The following is an 18,449-nucleotide window of genomic DNA, read 5'->3' on the forward strand; positions in this document are numbered from 1 at the left end:
TGAAAGCTAGTAGCCTGAGCTTTTAGCTCGATTGTCAGCACGCTCGACTCCCGGTCCAAGGTGCTGCTGTTTTGATGGTTTGAGTCTGGTGGTGTGCAGGGCTGAACTGCGCAGGTTCAACACAATGAGTTAGAGAATGGTGTAATATGTAAAACTGTGCTTATGTAATATTATGTTACCTGCCCAATGTGCATGAGAAATGGAAATGGATTTTCTACAGAAGGTTACATTATCAAACTAGATATGTATGTCGAGCCTAAAGCCTGAGGTGCATTCAAATTCGGCAAGCAGAGGCAAATGTTCACGGCTACTGCCTTGTTACTTGCCATTTTGTTTATGTTTAAAAGCGACCTTTTTTTTGTTTTATTTTTTCAAAATTGACCATTTTAACACAGTGTTCAGATTTAAAAGTTCAAGGAAATAAAGTCCACCAGGAACATTCGCCTCCGTTGAATGTACTTCAGGCTTTATGCAACATGCCACTAATCTCGCAGTAGTATTTGTTCCTGTTCTACAGCATTCGACAAGTAAATATTATTACTTCACTTAACTATGTGCCATACACAAGCATATATGAAACCGGTCACCTTGTCCCTACAAAATGATTGGTGCACGGGTATTAAAGGAAGATTTTACAAATATTGCACTGCACTATATAAAGCAGTTTAGTGCTACAAACAGGTGTAAACCAAATGAGAGCAGGGGAGATGTACAGTTTAGTGCTACAAACAGGTGTAAACCAAACGAGAGCAGGGGAGATGTACAGTTTAGTGCTACAAACAGGTGTAAACCAAACGAGAGCAGGGGAGATGTACAGTTTAGTGCTACAAACAGGTGTAAACCAAATGAGAGCAGGGGAGATGTACAGTTTAGTGCTACAAACAGGTGTAAACCAAATGAGAGCAGGGGAGATGTACAGTTTAGTGCTACAAACAGGTGTAAACCAAATGAGAGCAGGGGAGGTGTACAGTTTAGTGCTACAAACAGGTGTAAACCAAATGAGAGCAGGGGAGATGTACGTCCTATTCTCCTTCCTTCTCCTGGTTCTCTCTCTCTTTCTCTCTCTCTCTCTTTCTCTCTCTCTCCCCCTTCCCCCCTGCCACAGTCCCCTGGATCCCCCCCCCCACATGTTTGTTCCGTTTTTTTCTATGAGGGTCACCCTATTTCCGTTCCTCTCAGCACTTTTAAGGATGATGGTCTTGTGTTTGTCAGCATTTAAAGCATGTTTTACACTCGCCAGGCCCCATCTGATTTCTCACCACCCTGGTCCTTTATGTGGGGTAGTGGCGCTCTCAAATAGCCAGGGAATCGATCAACAAGAGGCCAGGATGTATTTCAAGGCACTAAAGAGTCCTTGAGTTCTGAGTTTTTATTCTCTACTTCTGTTCTGAAAAGGAAGAGTCTTTCTGTGTGTGTGTGTGTGTGTGTGTGTGTGTGTGTGTGTGTTGTAATTGTGCTTGTGTGAATAATAGGTCAGAACAAATGAGTCACCATGTCGAGATGATGTCGATTGTGCTGCATGCTCCTCAAGTGGGTTCACACCAACACACACACACACACACACACACACACACTGCTCAGCAGTGGTCTGCTGCCAGTGACCCTGATTCCACAGGAAGTTCTTTGGATTGCACTTAATGAGCAGCAAGCAGCTGTGTGCATGCCGAGAGGTTAGCCCGCCCGCGACAAGAGCGCTCTCCCCGACAGAATAGAGCATTAAAAGTGGATGCGACTGCAATGTGCCTTGATCCCTGCGTGTAGCACCGCCATCATAACGACTCCTTTGGATGGAGGGCTTCGAATAGGAAGAAGAAAAGACAAGACAAAAAAGGGGGATAGAAAAGGGGTGGTGCGGAAGGGAAGAACGTATCCCATGAACCTTGTTATTAATTAAACACCCAAGAGTACGGAGAATGTCAAAGCAAAGGCTGGAAAGGGCTTCACGTGACATTTATGATGGTTAAAAGATATGAAAAAAAGGCCTTTACTCTTCCTACTTCACTAATTGTTCCCCATCCAGTCTGGCCCAATAGAGCTTGAAATAGCATGGAACAAACAAACAAGCGCAATGCTCATGTTCCTTCTCTCTGTGAACCATTAAGGCCCATAACTACAGTGATGAGTGATGATAGGTCACAGGAGCCAAAGAGAATAGACCATCATAAATTCTGAATTAAGCAATTATGGCTATTGTTATGGCATTACTTTTATGCTAACATCTGTTTACATGTGCATATGAGTGGTCCTCGGGAGATATGGTTTTAACTCCCCACTCTGCTAAGTGCATTATTCATTTTCTTATTTGTTCACATTCATCCGCCAGTGATGTGTTTTTTATATATATATATATATTCGCTATATTTTTAATGCCAGCTCTCATCCCAGCAGCTCGGGATGGCAAATGATCGCTGAAATCTGTTCAACGCTAGGGCGGAGAGCGAGGAGGGCACAAAGCAGACTCTCGTGAGCAGTGCACTCCAAAAAAGCCCGTCATTGTATTCAGGTGGCGGTATTGTAGGAATGTCATTTTAGCGAGACGTCTCCGAATACGAATGAGGCTGTTTTAGTGCTGTTGTAACTGCCTGTATAGCAGCTGCAATGCACAATGTAGGAAAAAAAGAAGGCAGCTGTCATCAAACGTTGTTTACGCTCTTGTAAAGATGCATTAAAAGGCAGGCAGATTTAGGGACTAAATTAGCAACAAAACAAAAAACAAAAAGAGACCGAGCCACGTGCGCTAACATGCATTCTCCACCTGCATCCAGTAGCGGCTCCTGGGTTGACAAATAGGCGGGGCAAAGTCTGTTGATCAAGTTTAGAAAAAAAAATTGGCATAGTTCCAGGTCACCGGCAGCTGGACGCACAAGGGCGGTCCACGGAGATTTTGTTCATTTTTACGACTCTTTCTTTCTATGGCTAGGCTATGAGCGAAATCTGGGGAATGGAATTCCACAATGTTACCACTTGCGGTCAAAATACCGTTTTGTTCATGCATTATTAACCTATAGCCTACTTAATGTTATTTTATTCATAAGAAGTGAAGTTTAAAATGTTGAGATTCCAGACAAATAAAAGCTACAATGTAGGTACCGGTAATCAGCTCATTAGCTCAGATCAGTGGAGAACTACTTTGGGGGAAAAACTCAAGAGGGAAACAAGTAACCGAGAATTCGTTGCGAAATCAAAATTCCACTAGAGCTCGTGTAGGCTTCACGCCGCCTTACACCACTCAGCTCTCATAGTCAAGTTTAAGTTGTTTATTGTCATGTAGGCCTAGCCTACTCATAAAAGAAATTATAAGTAACGAAATTATTGTGTTCAAGAGCCAGCTCAACTTTAAAGAGTAAATTAAAAGTAGGCTATTCATTAAAAAGGTAAATAATCTGTGTGTATGAATGAGTGCTTGCGTGTCCACCGTGGTTTGTATAGAAATTAATATTAAGTGACACATACACGTAAAAGGGCAGTTTTTTTCAAGAGCTCCTTGGGGAATGATTTGGAAAATTTGAGGAAGCTTGAACTATCAAATAGGATGGCGGCAGACAAATGGCCAGTGAATGAAAATCTGTCGGTGGCGGTAGCTATGATTGTCACACACTTCATAGGCAATTTGCGCAAAGTTACAAGCGGTCCTGCGCTTATCCTGGACACCGGTATGTTTTGCACAAAGGCACGGGACATCATGTAGGCCTATCGTTCTCATGTTGGCCACAAACTTGTCTGTAACCCTGTGTGCCTCCACTGCATCGATTGCTCTTTTCTGCAGCTGTGTGCATAGAGCACATCTACACGGGGCATGATCTAGAACAGGTCTAAGGAATAAAAACTCGGGATCTAAGAGCATTCGAGAAAACCCTTTAGCCTCTCTAACTGACATTGTATTAAAATCTCCAGATGTTTCAATTATTTCGAAACACTCCAAAATAAGCTTTTAAATCTTTTCGGAGATCTTGTGAAAAAAGCGGAGAAACTATAAAAATCCGAGAAGACACGCACTGAGGATGCTGCTGACGCAGCCTTTTCCATCACCAGGTTCAATTGATGTGCATAGCAATTAGGGTATTGTAGGGTAGAACATTTTATTGCTCAGGACAACCAGAGCTTCTTATCAGACATATGGCCTACCACGAACGTGAAAATGTCCGATTAAATGACCGACTCTTGTCCTTTGTTGCTATGTTAATGTCGGGCTGATCAGGTCCTAGGTCTTTGATAGCTAAGTTAACTACACACTCAAGTCTTTCGAATAAGTTCTTTAAGAGAAATTCCACACTATTGCACACACGCTGTTCACTCGCCATTTTTCAACTGTCTGCCTGACCTCACAAACTTCGTGCGGACTAATACAGTAGGCATAGGCTACTACCTACAGTAGCCAGTAAGTTCTGACGTCGGATAGGGTGGGCAGTGGCATGATCTGCCCACCCGACCTTCTACTAACCGCCCGGGGTCATCCCTATGTTCCCCGGGAAAAAAGGGTCCTATGTTCCCCGCTGCTTCCAAGTAGACTGCAGCCGCACGGCAAGGCGCGGGTTGTTGTTGCTCCGTGCCCACACTTTGTTTGTGATGAGGGAAGGAGAGGGGGCGCCGCGAACTGAAGTTCTTTGCACAGATGCGCAGTGCGGAGCCCAGTGTGATATAGTCATGTTTAATTTATTAAATTGTAACAGTAGCTTCTTGAAAAGACAGTGGCGTGAGAGAGTGGCGAGGCAAGGTGGCTTTCCCGAGGTAAAGTGCTGTCGCGCGTGTTTGAGCTCCGAGTCGCCTCTTCTTGGAGGAAGAGCGCATGTTTGAATCTGCAAGCACGTTCACTAATGAACATTTCTTGACGAAGCTGGCCTATCTTAGCGATATATTTGATATATCTTAGCGATACATTTGAGTTAAATGTCCAGTTACAAGGCAAAGACAAGCACCTACCTCACCTAGCAAATAAGATTACTGCATTCACCAAAAAAACTTGAGTATGGGACAGGCTCGATCGCGACAGTATTATGCCTTTGAGATTTCTGAGCGAAATCGCTGAAACGTCTGATTGGGAGGCACTCTTGTGATCCCATGTATTAAACAGATGATATATTTAGAACTTGTCATTATTTCAATAAATTTGACAATTTTAAGCTTGACCTACCACTTTCTTAGAGCGATGAGGGACAGGTGGGGCTCGAGAATGCCCCCTCAAAGTGGGGAATGAAAGAAAAAGTTTGAGAACCACTGATCTAGTTTGTTAACTAACACAGTCACGAGCTGGGTCGCGATAGTCTTGTCATTTTTAAAAAGTGGGTCCCCAGAAAAAAAGTTTGAGAAACACTGGTATAGCCGAGTCTGCATGGCTTCAGTCCCAAGCTTGTCATTGTCTTTGCACTTGGCATGTCATTGTTGATTCTTACTGTACAAGAGGTGAAGGAGGTGATCTAAAATAGCCTTTGGTTGATCTGTCGGAAGAATGGGATTAATTTTAATGGAACAAAGAGATATCAAACTATAGACTACTGGGCTGTAGACCCAAAGGGACATTTTTGGATTATTGACGAGTCAGACCAAAGGGGCTTCGGAGCAACGCGCAGTCCCCCCTGCAGCGTGCCAGCAAACGGAAAAATGAACAAAACAAACCAATTAAATATCAACTTAAAAAGGCATGTAGTTGCGCGGTTCTTCTGTGAGAGGTGCAGCTCGTGTGTGTTGCTGTCCTCAATTTAGTGCTGAAGTGGACAATGCGAAGTTACCTAGAATGTTAACTTTGAACTTGTTATATTCAGTAAAGAAGCACTACACAAGTAAAACCATACAAAAAGGTAGAAAAGGGTCCTTTTTTGTAGAAAGGGGTCCTATGTTCCCCGCCCTGTTCCCCTATGTATGTTCCCCGGTCCCATACAAATAGCGGGGAACATAGGACCCGGGGAACAGGGAACATAGGTGCGCTCCCAACCGCGCTCTAGCTGCAGTTCCATTATCGGTCGACAGATTTACATAGACAAACAGCAGGCGCTGTTTAATTTCTTCAGGGCAGTCACTGCCCTACCAGAAATGAAATGTAACGTTACAGTAGGCCTACAACAACTACGGATATGATCAACGAGATCTTTGCGATCTTTGCGAAATTTCTTTGCAAATCATCCAAAAATGTAACATGATTGAGTACTTTGCCACTGATTACAATAATAAACAAACAACATTTTATTTAAAAAAAATATTTTGTGGATCTACTTTTCTAGTGGATGTAGGCTCTGCCCCTCCTGCCGAAGTGAACTAGCCGCGTCTGCCTGCATCACGATCCACTTATGGCTGCTGATCGCCTGCTAATGTTGCTGTCTTTTCCTGCAGGCATATTCGGTTTAGTGGCCTCGGGGCAAACAGTCATGAGTTACTTCAGCGGCACATTGAGTATTGATTCCTTTCCCCCATCTTTTACTGTTGTTGTATGAGCCTATTGGATTTCTTCTCCCCCTGCTGTGGAACATTTGAGCGTGGCGGCAGTATAGGTGAGCTGGTGTTGAGGTGCGTGTTGGGGGGGGGGGGGGGGGGGGGGGGAGGGTGATTGGCGGGGGGCTGGGGGTTGTGGAGGGTTGGGTTCTCCACGGTGGCTGAGGTTCTGAACCTGGTCACACTGCTGCGAGACAGATTTGATAAGCAGTGATTGTCTAGGGAGGTAACTGTAAGTGGGGTGAGAGATTGGGGAGGATTGTGCTGGGTGGCAGTTGCCTGGGCCGCTTCAGTCTCATTACCACTCAGACGCGGTGCGAAATTGTGTCTCTGTGTGTGTTTATTTATTTATATAGTATAGTATAGCCATGGCCCATGTTATTAGAGACCGATACCATGTCTGCTGTCAACCGTCAAGGGTTTCTTGAGATACTAGAGAGAGAGAGAGAGAGAGAAAAAAACACTGTGTCATCAGAAAAAAAAATCTGTAGAAAAAATGGTGTGGAACCAAAGAGGGATGCCCATGGTGTGACGGAGGGATCTTTTTCTCAGGGGGACGCGCGTCACTCGGAGGTTACCGGGCATAGACATCTCCTCCTGAGTAGTACACATGTTTGATGGTGGTGATTTATTTTTGTAACATTATTTTTCTTGTCCACAGTGCTCTTTGGGCAGTTTGTCGTCTTCCAGACTACCACACATGACATGGTGGAGATTTATGATGGACCCTCACAAGAGTCTCCCCTGCTGGCCTCCTTACATGGCTCTCACTCAGGTAAACCAAACCAAACCAAACGCCAATCAAGGGGACTAGGAAATTCATAATGTGTTGTTTTTTACAAACAGTGTATTTTAACATATTAGTAACACATAACAGAGGGAGTTGTTATTATGTTAGAAAGAACTTCATTTATGATGTGTGTATTGTATACTGAAAGATATCTGACCGACGTGATTTTCACCATATGTTCATCTATAGAGTTGCTTAGACATCTGTTGCCTTCTTATGGTTCATTTCTCATCAATTAAGATGAAGTGAAGGAATGAAAAAGATAAAAGGGAACACGTTCCGATGGCCATAGGGGCCTGAGGAGACGAACAAAAGAAAACCAACTCACTCTGCAGAGAGACGAGCTCTTCAGAGGCATCCGCAAAGCGAGCGTACAAGCATGAACTGGCAATCTATACACCTGTATGGCTCAGGCCTTATAAATATGTATGATCTGCTGTGCATTCGCCAAGCGAAATGTGCACTGCGAGAGAGAGAGAGAGAGAGAGAGGGAGAGTGGTGGGGCGGATGGGCAGCTAGCAAATCAAGCAGAAGCTCTGGCTGGGGCTGTGGCAGGTGAGGGTGTGTGTGTGTGTCTGTGTGTGTTAGCAGTTCACTTCACGCCTTTCAAATGGGCCCCATCCACTCCCTGCCTAGGCTGCTCAGATAGTGGTGAACATCTTGTCCTTTACCTCCCCCAGCCCTGGATTAAAAATGTAATCAAATGATCTCTTGTATGCACTTAAAGCAGCGTGTAGTAGATTGAACAGATAAAGGAAGGGAGGGGGGGGGGTGTTAAAATGCAAAACAAACAATAGCTTGATTGCTATTTTGCCAGGTAGCATAAAGACTAGATGGTTTCCATTCAGCACAAGGGACTGGTGCAGCAGGGATTGTGTGTGTGAGCCAACACACACACACACCGTTGGCCCCACACCGGTGTCTGGGTCCCCAGCAGTCAGATTGGCAAATGACATCTCAGGGCTCCTCAATAGCCCAGGCCACCGCAGTGACCAAGATGCCTCTCTGCTGAGTGGGTAAAGGGAATCTTATTTTGGCAGAGCAAATAAAGAAACTCGTAATATCGCTGATTTGGTTGGGAGATACGAAAGGAAGATGTGGAGGATGCAATGACACTGCCAAAAAGGGAATCCATGCCTGTCTCTTATTTCCTCTCCCAGGGGAGACCTTGCCTCTAAGCTCGGGAAATGAAATCACAATCAAGTTTACCTCCGAAGCGCCAAACCCTGCCAAGGGATTTCATTTCGTGTATCAAGGTAAGCTACCGTAAGCGCTTTCCTCTTCGTCTATTCTATCGATCAGAACAGGCTAAATTGATAGATGAGAAAAAGGATGGTATGAAAAAACTTCAGGCCATCAATAGCAGTCAGACCAAATCAGATTTGTCAGGTTTGGAGAAGGTTGTCAGGAAAGATTTGACTTACTTGTAATATTTAAATAGCAGAGGTCGCCAGATAAATAAGACATTGCGAAAAAGTTGTCCATGAAAATCTCCCGAGTCTTTCAATGTTCTTTTCATCTTTTTTTCCCTCTTTCTTACACTTCTCTCTCCCTGCTGTGTGTGAAACGCTGTATACTTCTCCCTCTCTCTTTCCCCACCTCTCTCTCTGGCTCTGTGTCCGATCCTTCTCTGGCCTCAGCTGTGCCAAGGACCAGTGCATCGCAGTGCAGCTCGGTGGCGGAGCCGCGCTTCGGCAAGCGTCTCGGCAACGACTTTGGCCTGGGTGCCATGGTGCTGTTTGAGTGCAACCCTGGCTACACGCTGCACGGAGCAACGGCCATCCGCTGCGAGGCCGTGCCCAACACCCTGGCCCAGTGGAATGGCACTGAGCCCACCTGCACTGGTGAGTAGGGGGGAGACGAGGTCAAGGAAAGAGGGATAGAGAGATAGAGAGAGAGAGAGAGAGAGAGACGGGGCAGGGAGGGCAAGACATGGCACTAAAGCACGGAGTGGAAAAAGGGTTGCTATGAAACACTCGGTCGACTGGAATACAATTATACCCACTTGCAGCAGTGAGTGGAGGCACCAAAGTCCTATATTAGTATGCAAATACTGCAGCTACATATTGTTAACACAATGTTCCGAATATGCAGTCTTCATGGGAATATCCATCCATCTGCAAATATACCTGTGCTCTCTCTCTCTCTCTCTCTTTCTCACACACACGCACACACACTCATACACACACACACACACACACACTAATAAATAGTATTTCCAGTGCAACTTGAGGAGCTTTTAGGGTGCACATTTCAGCATCATTATTCTAATTTGAGCAGAACTCTGTTTAAATAATACAAACTAAAACAGTGGGAGACGGTGTGGAAATATTAGACTAATTTAAACTAAAGCAAACCAAATTTTAAGGAAGCGATTTTATAAAACCCTACTAAATGCATTCGCTTTGCAGTTGCCTGCTGGAGGGATAGGCACCAGGAAAAAGAATCAAGTTTTTTATTCAAATGGAATTGCTCTCAAAGGACATGGACATGCAACAAGGCAAGAAGTCCCAAGAGAGGGGAACCAGAAAAAAATGATGGATTGGCTAAAGAGACAGAAACCGAGAGAGAGAGAAAGAGTTTGAACTTGAGCAAGATGTCAGGCAATGGTGCGGTGTGGAAGGATGTACAAGAAAAGAGAGAGAGAGAGAGAGAGAGAGAGAGAGAGAGAGAGGTGACAGGTAAAATGAGTGCTAAAGACAGGTATAGAAAACAAGACATTGGGAAGAGTTGTTGCAGGAGGTGAGAGATTGAGAGGAGGAGTAATGAAAGTTGAAAAGAGATCAATGAGAAAAGGGCCTGCAGCTAATAGATACATGTGCCGTCTGCCTGTTAGCAACCTGCGGCGTTTACAGGTTACAAGTTAGCACTTATACCGCCTCCAGTGTGTAGATACAAACTGACAGAGTATCTAAAATGTCATCATCTGCAGACATGCCAGTGGTCTCACAGCTGATGTGGAATACCATTTTTTCTGTTCTTCATTTGTGTGAGACAGCAAACAAATAACCTCATCATATTGCTACATAGGATGTCAAACAATTACATGCTCTAGCCTTGCAGAGATAGGCTGCATTCCTCTGTGTACATATAGGGAGAGATTGTTGAATCCTGTTTTAATAAGAGAATATGTGTACCGAAACCAGACACAGGGTTGAATGAAGTGTGCCTGTGACTGGCATTTTTACCTCACCAGGAAACACAGAATTGCCACGCTGATGATGACATTGTTGTCAGCGTTGGGTGGCCATTTGTTTGGCTTTCGTCTGGATACCCTCACGAAAAATATAGTAATACTATACAATTTCTTTAGTAATTTTTAATCTATATCGTATCTGTAGTTTTCCTATAGTGCAGTCTCATTGCACTTCTATAGTATGCCCCAAAATGATTGAATGAAGATTCCTTGCGATTTCTTTTTCGAACCCTCTGGCTGGACTTGGGTTGGATGCGTCCTCCTTCTTGACATATGCCATGCAACAGCGAACAATGCTGGAGTAGCAATTATGAGTACAATGCGTAGCCTACTCCACAAGGTTTTGGAGCACCATACACAGGCTTCACTCGGCACATAAGACAACAACCCCACTGACTCCTCCACAACTGAACACACTGACTCCTCCACAACTGAACAAAATCATTGTGGTGGCCCCTTTGTCCTTCTGTCAGAGTCTTGCTGATGGTCACTCACCTGTGTTAGAGTTGCAAGTGTTTGGATCCTGTGGTTTTTCTGTCAAACAGAACATTTGAATGGTGCTCCATATATTCGTGTGAATTAGGTTTTTTGAGTGAATTGAGTGTTTCTGTATCTCTTCAGATTAAGAAGCAGCAATGACACATATTTGTAACTAGGCTAAATTTTGACTGCTGGCTATGTGAAAACACTACGTTCTAGGCAGCCTCATCTGTGGACTGCTAATTATGACTGCCTGTGCAATACAAATATAGACTTTTATTTGGGTATTTGACTGTCACCAAAGACTACTGTATTATGTCCATTGTTGCAGACTTGTCTTAGTGAGGTAGCGCACACAAGTTTGTCAGAATATGTGAATGAGTGTGGATTTAGAACACATTGGTGTGTACACACAGTAGGAGCATTTTGTGAAATGTACATGTATGCATATACTGTACATACATACGTAAGTGAACATTTGAGGAGAGAGCATGTAAGACTTGCTATTAACAAGGAGTTGCGGAAGTAGAGGTTGGAGAGAAGTTATTTTGTGACTTACTATACATGCAGCATTGTGTGGCAGTCATATGTTGTACCACTAAGCGGTACATCTAGTTGTAAAATAGCATCCGTCTTTGAGCTACACTTTTGGAGCCTCCAGTTTAAAGGTAAGTGCCTTGAGCTAAACATACAGCTTTTTAGTTTGGCGTCAGTGCCAGCTAGCGTCTCCGCTGGTTATTAGACTTCCTCCCCGGCAGCCATTTTAACAGGAGCTCATTCCATTCCTCCAGTTTAGCATGGTGAAATAGTAAGCATCACGCTAGTTATAGCCTGTAGCAAAAATTACATTATTTTGGCCAAAGCTTTGTCACATGGAAGTATTTATTTTACGGGCGTCTGGTCCAGCAGCCACCACCACACACATAAAAGATCCTTTAAAATGATGCAGTGCTGTGCAGTGTTCCACCACACTGATCACAGGGCTTGCTTTTCTGTCTCAGAGTACAGGTTGCAGTGTTTCATTCTTTTCATTCTCATTCTGTCTATCTTCCTCTCTCTCTCTCTCTCTGTCTCTGTTTGTTTGTTTTGTGTGAGTGTGTATGTGTGTGTGTGTGTGTGTGTGTGTATGTGTGTGTGTGAGAGAGAGAGAGAAAGAGAGAGAGAGAGAGAGAGAGAGAAAAGGAATTCCAGCACAGTAGCTGGAGCCTGGAGGCAAGGTAGTGTGATGATTCAGTGAGGTGGAGTGTTTGTTACACTGCAGCCTGTGCAACCAAGTGCAGCAAGTGGGGTTGCTATTGGAAACCAGAGTGCATATTGTTCAACCCTTCTCTCTTCCTCTGCCTCTCTATCTTTCTCTCTCTCTCTCTCTTCCTCTCTCTCACTCTCAGCCCCCCCCCCCCCCCCCCCCACACGTATCTGTCTCTCCTCCATGTTTAAGTAGTGATGTTATAAGAGAAGCTTTCAAATCTTAACAAATGTTGGTTGTTCATTCCCTAGGTGTTAAATCATAATTTTAGCTTTACGTGATGGCCTCAAGTTATGGTATTCACTGTGAGGAAAAGCTTAAGCATTTGTTGTGTGTGAGTTTTATGTGTTTAAGTGTGTGCGGCAGTGTATGTGTGTGTGTGTGTGTGTGTGTGTGTGTGTGTGTGTGTGTGTGTGTGTGTATTTAAGTGTGTATTTAAGTCAAATGTTCACAATGTGTGAGTGCACACGTGCGTAGGTGTATGCTCATTGACTGGGCAAGCAGAGATGTGATGTCGCTCACTTCGTTTTTTTCCCATCTACATACAGTAGTGTAGCTCTAAAAGTGCCACAGTGTCTAGGAGTCTGGAGAGTTGGGTGGGCGGAGGAGGGGGAGGAGGAGGATGATTGATTTTGACCTCTGCAAGCCGTCCTTGTCCTTGACAGCTCGTGTCAAACAGCATCTTGGAACTGCGAAATGTCCTTGTTGTGTTTTGTACACTCGGGGAACGCTCCTCTCGCTAGCGACTTATGTCGTGGCGCAAAAATGCACCACGAGGGCCACGGCTAGCAAACAAGTTGACAAACAAGGTGGGAAAACGGCTTAATGGCACAAAAAGGGTGTGACTGTGGGGAGTGGAGGAGTGCAAGGCTTTTCATGAACTATACTTAGACAAAAAAGTCAAAGTCTTCCTCCTTTTTTCTTTTGAAAAGACTTGACATTGGTTTCCTGTTTGTTTAGGCTGACAGACACCTTCTTTTGTTCGGGATATATTTTTGTTCTCTCTGTTGTCATGGATGGCATTGATGTGGGTGAGCTGAAGCCGAACTGGCATCTGAGCTGCCTGCAAGTTACATTAATGGCTAGTTTGCCCTTTACGTTCATTTTGTTGACATTAATTTTGCTGAACATGGAACAAAGGTATATTTCCCTTTGATGTTCTAGAATATTTTCCTGGGTTGTCGGATGAGAGTCTTCTCTCAGTCTCAGTCTGTACCTCTCCAACCAACCTGTACCAAATAAACAACTTTGTTTTCCTATTTAATGATCTAATATTAGCCAGTGAGATTAGCACATATATGAAAGAAAAGAATAATTAAAAACTTTAGTACAATAAGTTCAGTGTACAGTAATTTATGTAATATCCAATTGTATACTTTATCTGGGGCAGTGGTGTCTTGTTTAATGAGGCTTTTCTAAAGTTTCTGTCTTTGATCAACAGCCTATTTCGACTTTGGGAATTGTTTGCCGTATATGACAAATGGCCAACTTCAATTTCAAAAGAACCGAACAGACCCCATTGACGAGTCCGAGCCAGTGCCAGACACCTGTACAATAGAGAGCTGCTCTCATCACCACAGAGGGCTCATCAGATAGGGAAACAAAGACACTGAAGGAAGCTCTTTGGCTTTGGAATGAAACACGCTTTCGCCCGCCTGGTGGTTTTGACATGCTGAGGGGAAGAGTGTCATGCATAAACATATGTACATTCTCATTCTCTCTGGCGGAAATGAATTTATCAAAGCCCAATTGAATTTGACGCTTGTCACCTGCTGCCCCCACAAGTCTTCCAGCAGCAGCGGAAGCACGATATTGACTGTTGGTATGTGTGTGTGTGTGTGCGCGCGTGCACGCATGCATGTGGTTTTGTGTGTGTGTGTGTGTTTGTCAGGGTTCCCGCGGATCCTTAAAACGTCTTAAAAAGTATTAAATACAACTTTCGGATTTTAAGGCCTAAAAAAGTCTTAAATTGACTGGAATGTCTTGAATTTTCGAAAAGGAGGTATTAAATTTGTGTATGGGACTGCCAGCGAGTGCGAGAGAGCGAGTGAAATGTCTCCATCCGGTTTTGTGTAATTGTGGCTCTAAGGCTACTGAAGGAAGTGTAGTGGTTGCAGAGTGAAGGTGTTTTTCACAGGTGTCGTTAAAGGTGTGAAAATGGTAAAAATATGTAAAAATATGCCTTACGTTTCGTGTTGTAGCCGAGGGCTGAGAGATACGTAGGTGGCCTATGCAAGCGATAGAGCCTGAGAAGGAGCTGGTAAGCCAGTTAGCGATAGGGTGGCCTACGTTCGGATTTGGGCCGGACAGTTTAAAACCCCTGTCCAGTGCAGCCTCAAGCCGGACGCTCATTTGTCCTGCTTTTTGGAGTTGAAAAGCGCTGGGCTTCTAGAATATTTGCTCGGACGCAGCATCGTTTTACAAATTATGGACGCGAAGACTGCTGGTCAAATTATGCGCTGTGCTTCTGTCACTCGTCTGATAATTTGCTGCGCAATTTATGAAGGAACCACAGACCGACAGAGGAAATACAGATTAAGTTGATCTGTTGCATCTCTAGCGTGTTTTGCTGGCCTAGCCTAAGTAAATATATGTCTAAGTTATAATAGGCCTACCTGTAATATCTGTCTGCATCTTGCTTGCCAGCCTTTCCTAGTACTTCGCAAAAGTTGTGAAATATAACCGCATATTTTTTTTTAATGTCGGCGACTGGCTACATAAAAAAACGCATCTGTAAGTGCGTTCATAATATGTGCGTGCTTGAGATGTTAATGGTTTTACAATGTTTCAGTCAAGCTTTAGTTGGTTTAAATACAACTGGTATGCAAAATGTAAAGAAGTGGATTAACTTTGATTTGCTGTGCTGCATATGGGACAATAGATGCCTAGTAAAGTTAGTAGGCTTATTAAAATATTTAATTAGTCTACCTTTGAAAAAAAAATTGAAGGGAGTCCAGTCCAGTACACATGCAAGTAGCCTAGGCTACTACAGACACAGGTGAAGAACAGCCTCAGACAGTAGCACAACCAGATATGTACAGCCAGCTTCAAAAGCAAGCAGCCCAGACCCTAAAATTGGGCATTTATAGCTGTGAAGGTAAATACACAATTATTTTTTTTTGCCAAAATATATTTGGTAACGTCTGTAGACATCCAAAATGGGGTGGGTGTTAAAATTAGTAGAAAAAAACTATTGCATAAAACAGTTTTGAGTTGTATCTTATTTGCCGTGGTATAGTCTTAATTTTTCCATTTAGATGTCTTGAAAAGGTCTTACAAGTCTTTAAATTTGCACTTGGAAAATGTGCAGATACCCTGAGTTTGTGCATGCGTGTGGTTTTGTGTGTGTTGATCAAAGTAATGAGTATGTGTTTGCAGCTGTTGGCTCGTATCAGCTTATGGTAAACACTCATAAAAAGAAAACGCTTATTACCCAGGCCAGTTAAAAAGGGAGAGTTTATTAGACTGAACCAGATGCAGAGACATCAAATGGAATCAATGGGAGAATGGGCCTGAATAATTGAAATTGAAGAATGCATAATGCTCTTTTATTCCACTTAGAGAGAAGCCTCCCAAAGTGATGGAAGTTACAAAGCTGACTTTCCCCACATCCCCGAAGCGAAGGTCTGGCAAAGTGAAATATTGAAAAGAAGGGAGCAAGAGAGAGAAAGAAAATAAGAATTAGAATGACGCAGAGAAGCCAGGGACGATATCTCTGACCTTTTGTGTTCTAGTATGCCGAGTTCTCTGTCTTAACCAGGCCAGGACAGTAGCAGACAAAGACAAAGGCAGTGGTACTTTGGGAGTAAAATACCAGGGTTGGATCTACACTTTATATGTGTTGGTAGTGGTACTTGACAAATAGTTTTGTTTGGAAAACAGCCATACCAAAAAACTGAAATGTTTGACAATAACTCACCTGAAAGCACTTGTTTGAAGATGAAAGCAGGCCTCAGTAGATACTGAGGGTTAGTTTTAAGACCCTGAGAGGTAAAATCTATAATTTACTTGTTTAACCACTTAATTTACCTTTGTTGAACTAAGTCAGTATTAAGTATTGTGACACATTGCTTGTGGCACATTTCACTTTCTCACACAGATTTGTTACATTTTTAAACTGTATTTACTGAATTCTCCACTTTTTCTCTCCTCTCCCTCTACACTTTTCTTCTCCTTTATTTTATTTTCCTCTTTGTTCTCACAACAACTGACAAAGGTTGCATCAGACTTTTCCTTTTCCAGTGCTCACCTCTGTTCTGTACTACTCTCCCTAAAGAATCATCTCATGCTCCTCACTGAATCCACCTTTGACTTGATGACTCAAGAAAAGCTCTCTCCCTTTCTTTCTCTCTCTTTGTCTCTCTCTACCTTTCTTTCTCTCTCTCTATCTCTCCCTTTCTTTCTCTCTCTTTCTCTCTTTCTCAGCTCTTACCACTGGTGCTAGTTGTTTGTGTAGCACAGATCTTGAGGGCCCCTTTGTCATACACTGCCTCTCTTTTCTCTTCTTTCTCCCTCTCTCTCTCTCTCTCTCTCTCTCTCTCTCTCTCAAAAAATCTGTCTCTCAGTTCCCTGCGGAGGGGTTCTGACTGCGCGCCGTGGGACCATTCTGTCTCCCGGATACCCGGATCCCTATGACAACTATCTCAACTGTGCTTGGAAGGTCTTCGTGCCAGAGGGTGCTGGGATCCAAGTGAGGAAACCATCTCAGAATTTTTCTTTTCCAAAAAATAAAATAAAATGATAATAGATTAAAAAAAAAAAAAAAAAAAGTTTCTTCCCATGCTTCAGAGCTCCGGGTAGCTCTCTGGAGCGCACTCAATTATTGAAAGTCAAATATTTAATTTCACCGAGACTATATTTTGCATGGAACAAGAGGAGCGGGCCACAGGCCTCTCAGCTGGTCCACAGTGCTGGGGAGCATTGTCTCAGCCTGCACCTCTGGATTAGAGTGTGACACATGACGAGATCACTGTTGACAGCTTGTGTCAGTCCTGGAGAAGCTCAAGTGTGCCTCAGAGGGCTGCCTCTGTCTGCTCCCCCCACCCCGCCTGTCCCTGCTGTCCCCAGCCAATACCCCTTAAATAGTTGAATACATTTGAATGACACTATCAATTTTCAGCTATTTTAACACTTAATGCTGTGCCGGCTGTTTTCCTCCTCCTGAATATTTAGATCACAGTCGTGAGTTTTGCCACCGAGCACAACTGGGACACGCTGGAATTCTACGACGGCGTTGACAGCGACGCGCCGAGGCTGGGAAGTTATTCAGGTACCTGTTTCTTTTCTTTTCAATTTTTTTTTTTTTTTTTTTGCTTTTTAGTCCCAAGTGCTGGCTGCTGTCGTTCCCCCCCCCCCCCCTGTTTCCATGTTCGTCACAGAGTTGGTGCTTCCATCTCGGCCAGCTCACGCTGCAGCCAACCATGGGGAGCAGGCGGCATGTTTTCTCCGTCTGTGTAATGGAGCACTTGAATTTCAAATCACTGTTGCGCCACCATGCTTAAAATCGCCATCGTAAACATCTTCAGCATGTGATGTAGTATCTGCTGGGCTAAAGCATCCTTTTTTACATGTCCAGTGGAGGCAAATACTCTGAGTTATAACTGGGTTTTCAATTTCCATGTTTCATGTTTATTAACACAGCCACACACACGGCTATAGGCACCGACTTTAGATGTAACATATGTAAATATGCATGAGATCTATACGGCCACATCTAATTGCTTTGTCAGACTCGTGGCCCTACCAGTAATTCAAGTGATGTGCGCATGTAATGTGTGTGTTTCTACTGTCACATATGCTCTGTGGAAAGCCGGCGTCAAAAGCAAGCGGCTTATTTTGCCTCTGGTCTGTGCGCTGGGTTTCAAGGAAAGCTTCACATCATCTTTGTTTTGCCCAGCGGTTTGTCCGCAGCACCGATTTATTATTATTATTTTTTTTTTTTGACTCGACAAACTCAAGGATGCATGGAAAGGCCCTTGTCTCTTGGTCTCGGCGATAAAGAGTTTTGTGTCGCCATTCCAGCCAATAGCCCTCACGGCCCAATTCTCCCCTCACCCATTTTACATTTTCTCTCTCTGTCATGCTATTTTGTTGTGAAACTTTCATCTGGAGATTTGTTTTATCGTCCAAAGCACATCAATATTTGAGCCGCCATTGAGCATCATGCTTCAATGACTCCGTAATCAGTCAGGGGGAAATGTGAGTGTCAGTGGCGTCCCATCGGGACTCTCACTGTAAGTAGAAAAACAGGACGACGGCAGCAGCACAACTCAGCACAGCTGGGGGGGGGGGGGCGTGGGTGTTGGCGTGACTGC

The 18,449-nt window shown here is 43.8% G+C and overlaps 1 protein-coding gene across 4 annotated transcripts in view; it reads left to right on the plus strand.

Annotated features, from left to right (window-relative positions):
- The window catches only part of csmd3a (CUB and Sushi multiple domains 3a), a 215,391-nt gene that overhangs the window by 113,550 nt on the left and 83,392 nt on the right, over window positions 1-18,449 (plus strand). For all 4 annotated transcript variants that reach the window (XM_042106397.1, XM_042106395.1, XM_042106396.1 and 1 more), the window contains exons 32-36: window positions 7,085-7,198; window positions 8,374-8,469; window positions 8,854-9,057; window positions 16,701-16,825; window positions 17,308-17,404. In XM_042106397.1, the coding sequence (XP_041962331.1) occupies window positions 7,085-7,198; window positions 8,374-8,469; window positions 8,854-9,057; window positions 16,701-16,825; window positions 17,308-17,404 (636 nt within the window). The remainder of the gene's footprint in view (window positions 1-7,084; window positions 7,199-8,373; window positions 8,470-8,853; window positions 9,058-16,700; window positions 16,826-17,307; window positions 17,405-18,449) is intronic.

The sequence above is a fragment of the Alosa sapidissima genome, chromosome 10 (assembly GCF_018492685.1).
Source record: "Alosa sapidissima isolate fAloSap1 chromosome 10, fAloSap1.pri, whole genome shotgun sequence".
Lineage (NCBI taxonomy): Eukaryota > Metazoa > Chordata > Actinopteri > Clupeiformes > Clupeidae > Alosa > Alosa sapidissima.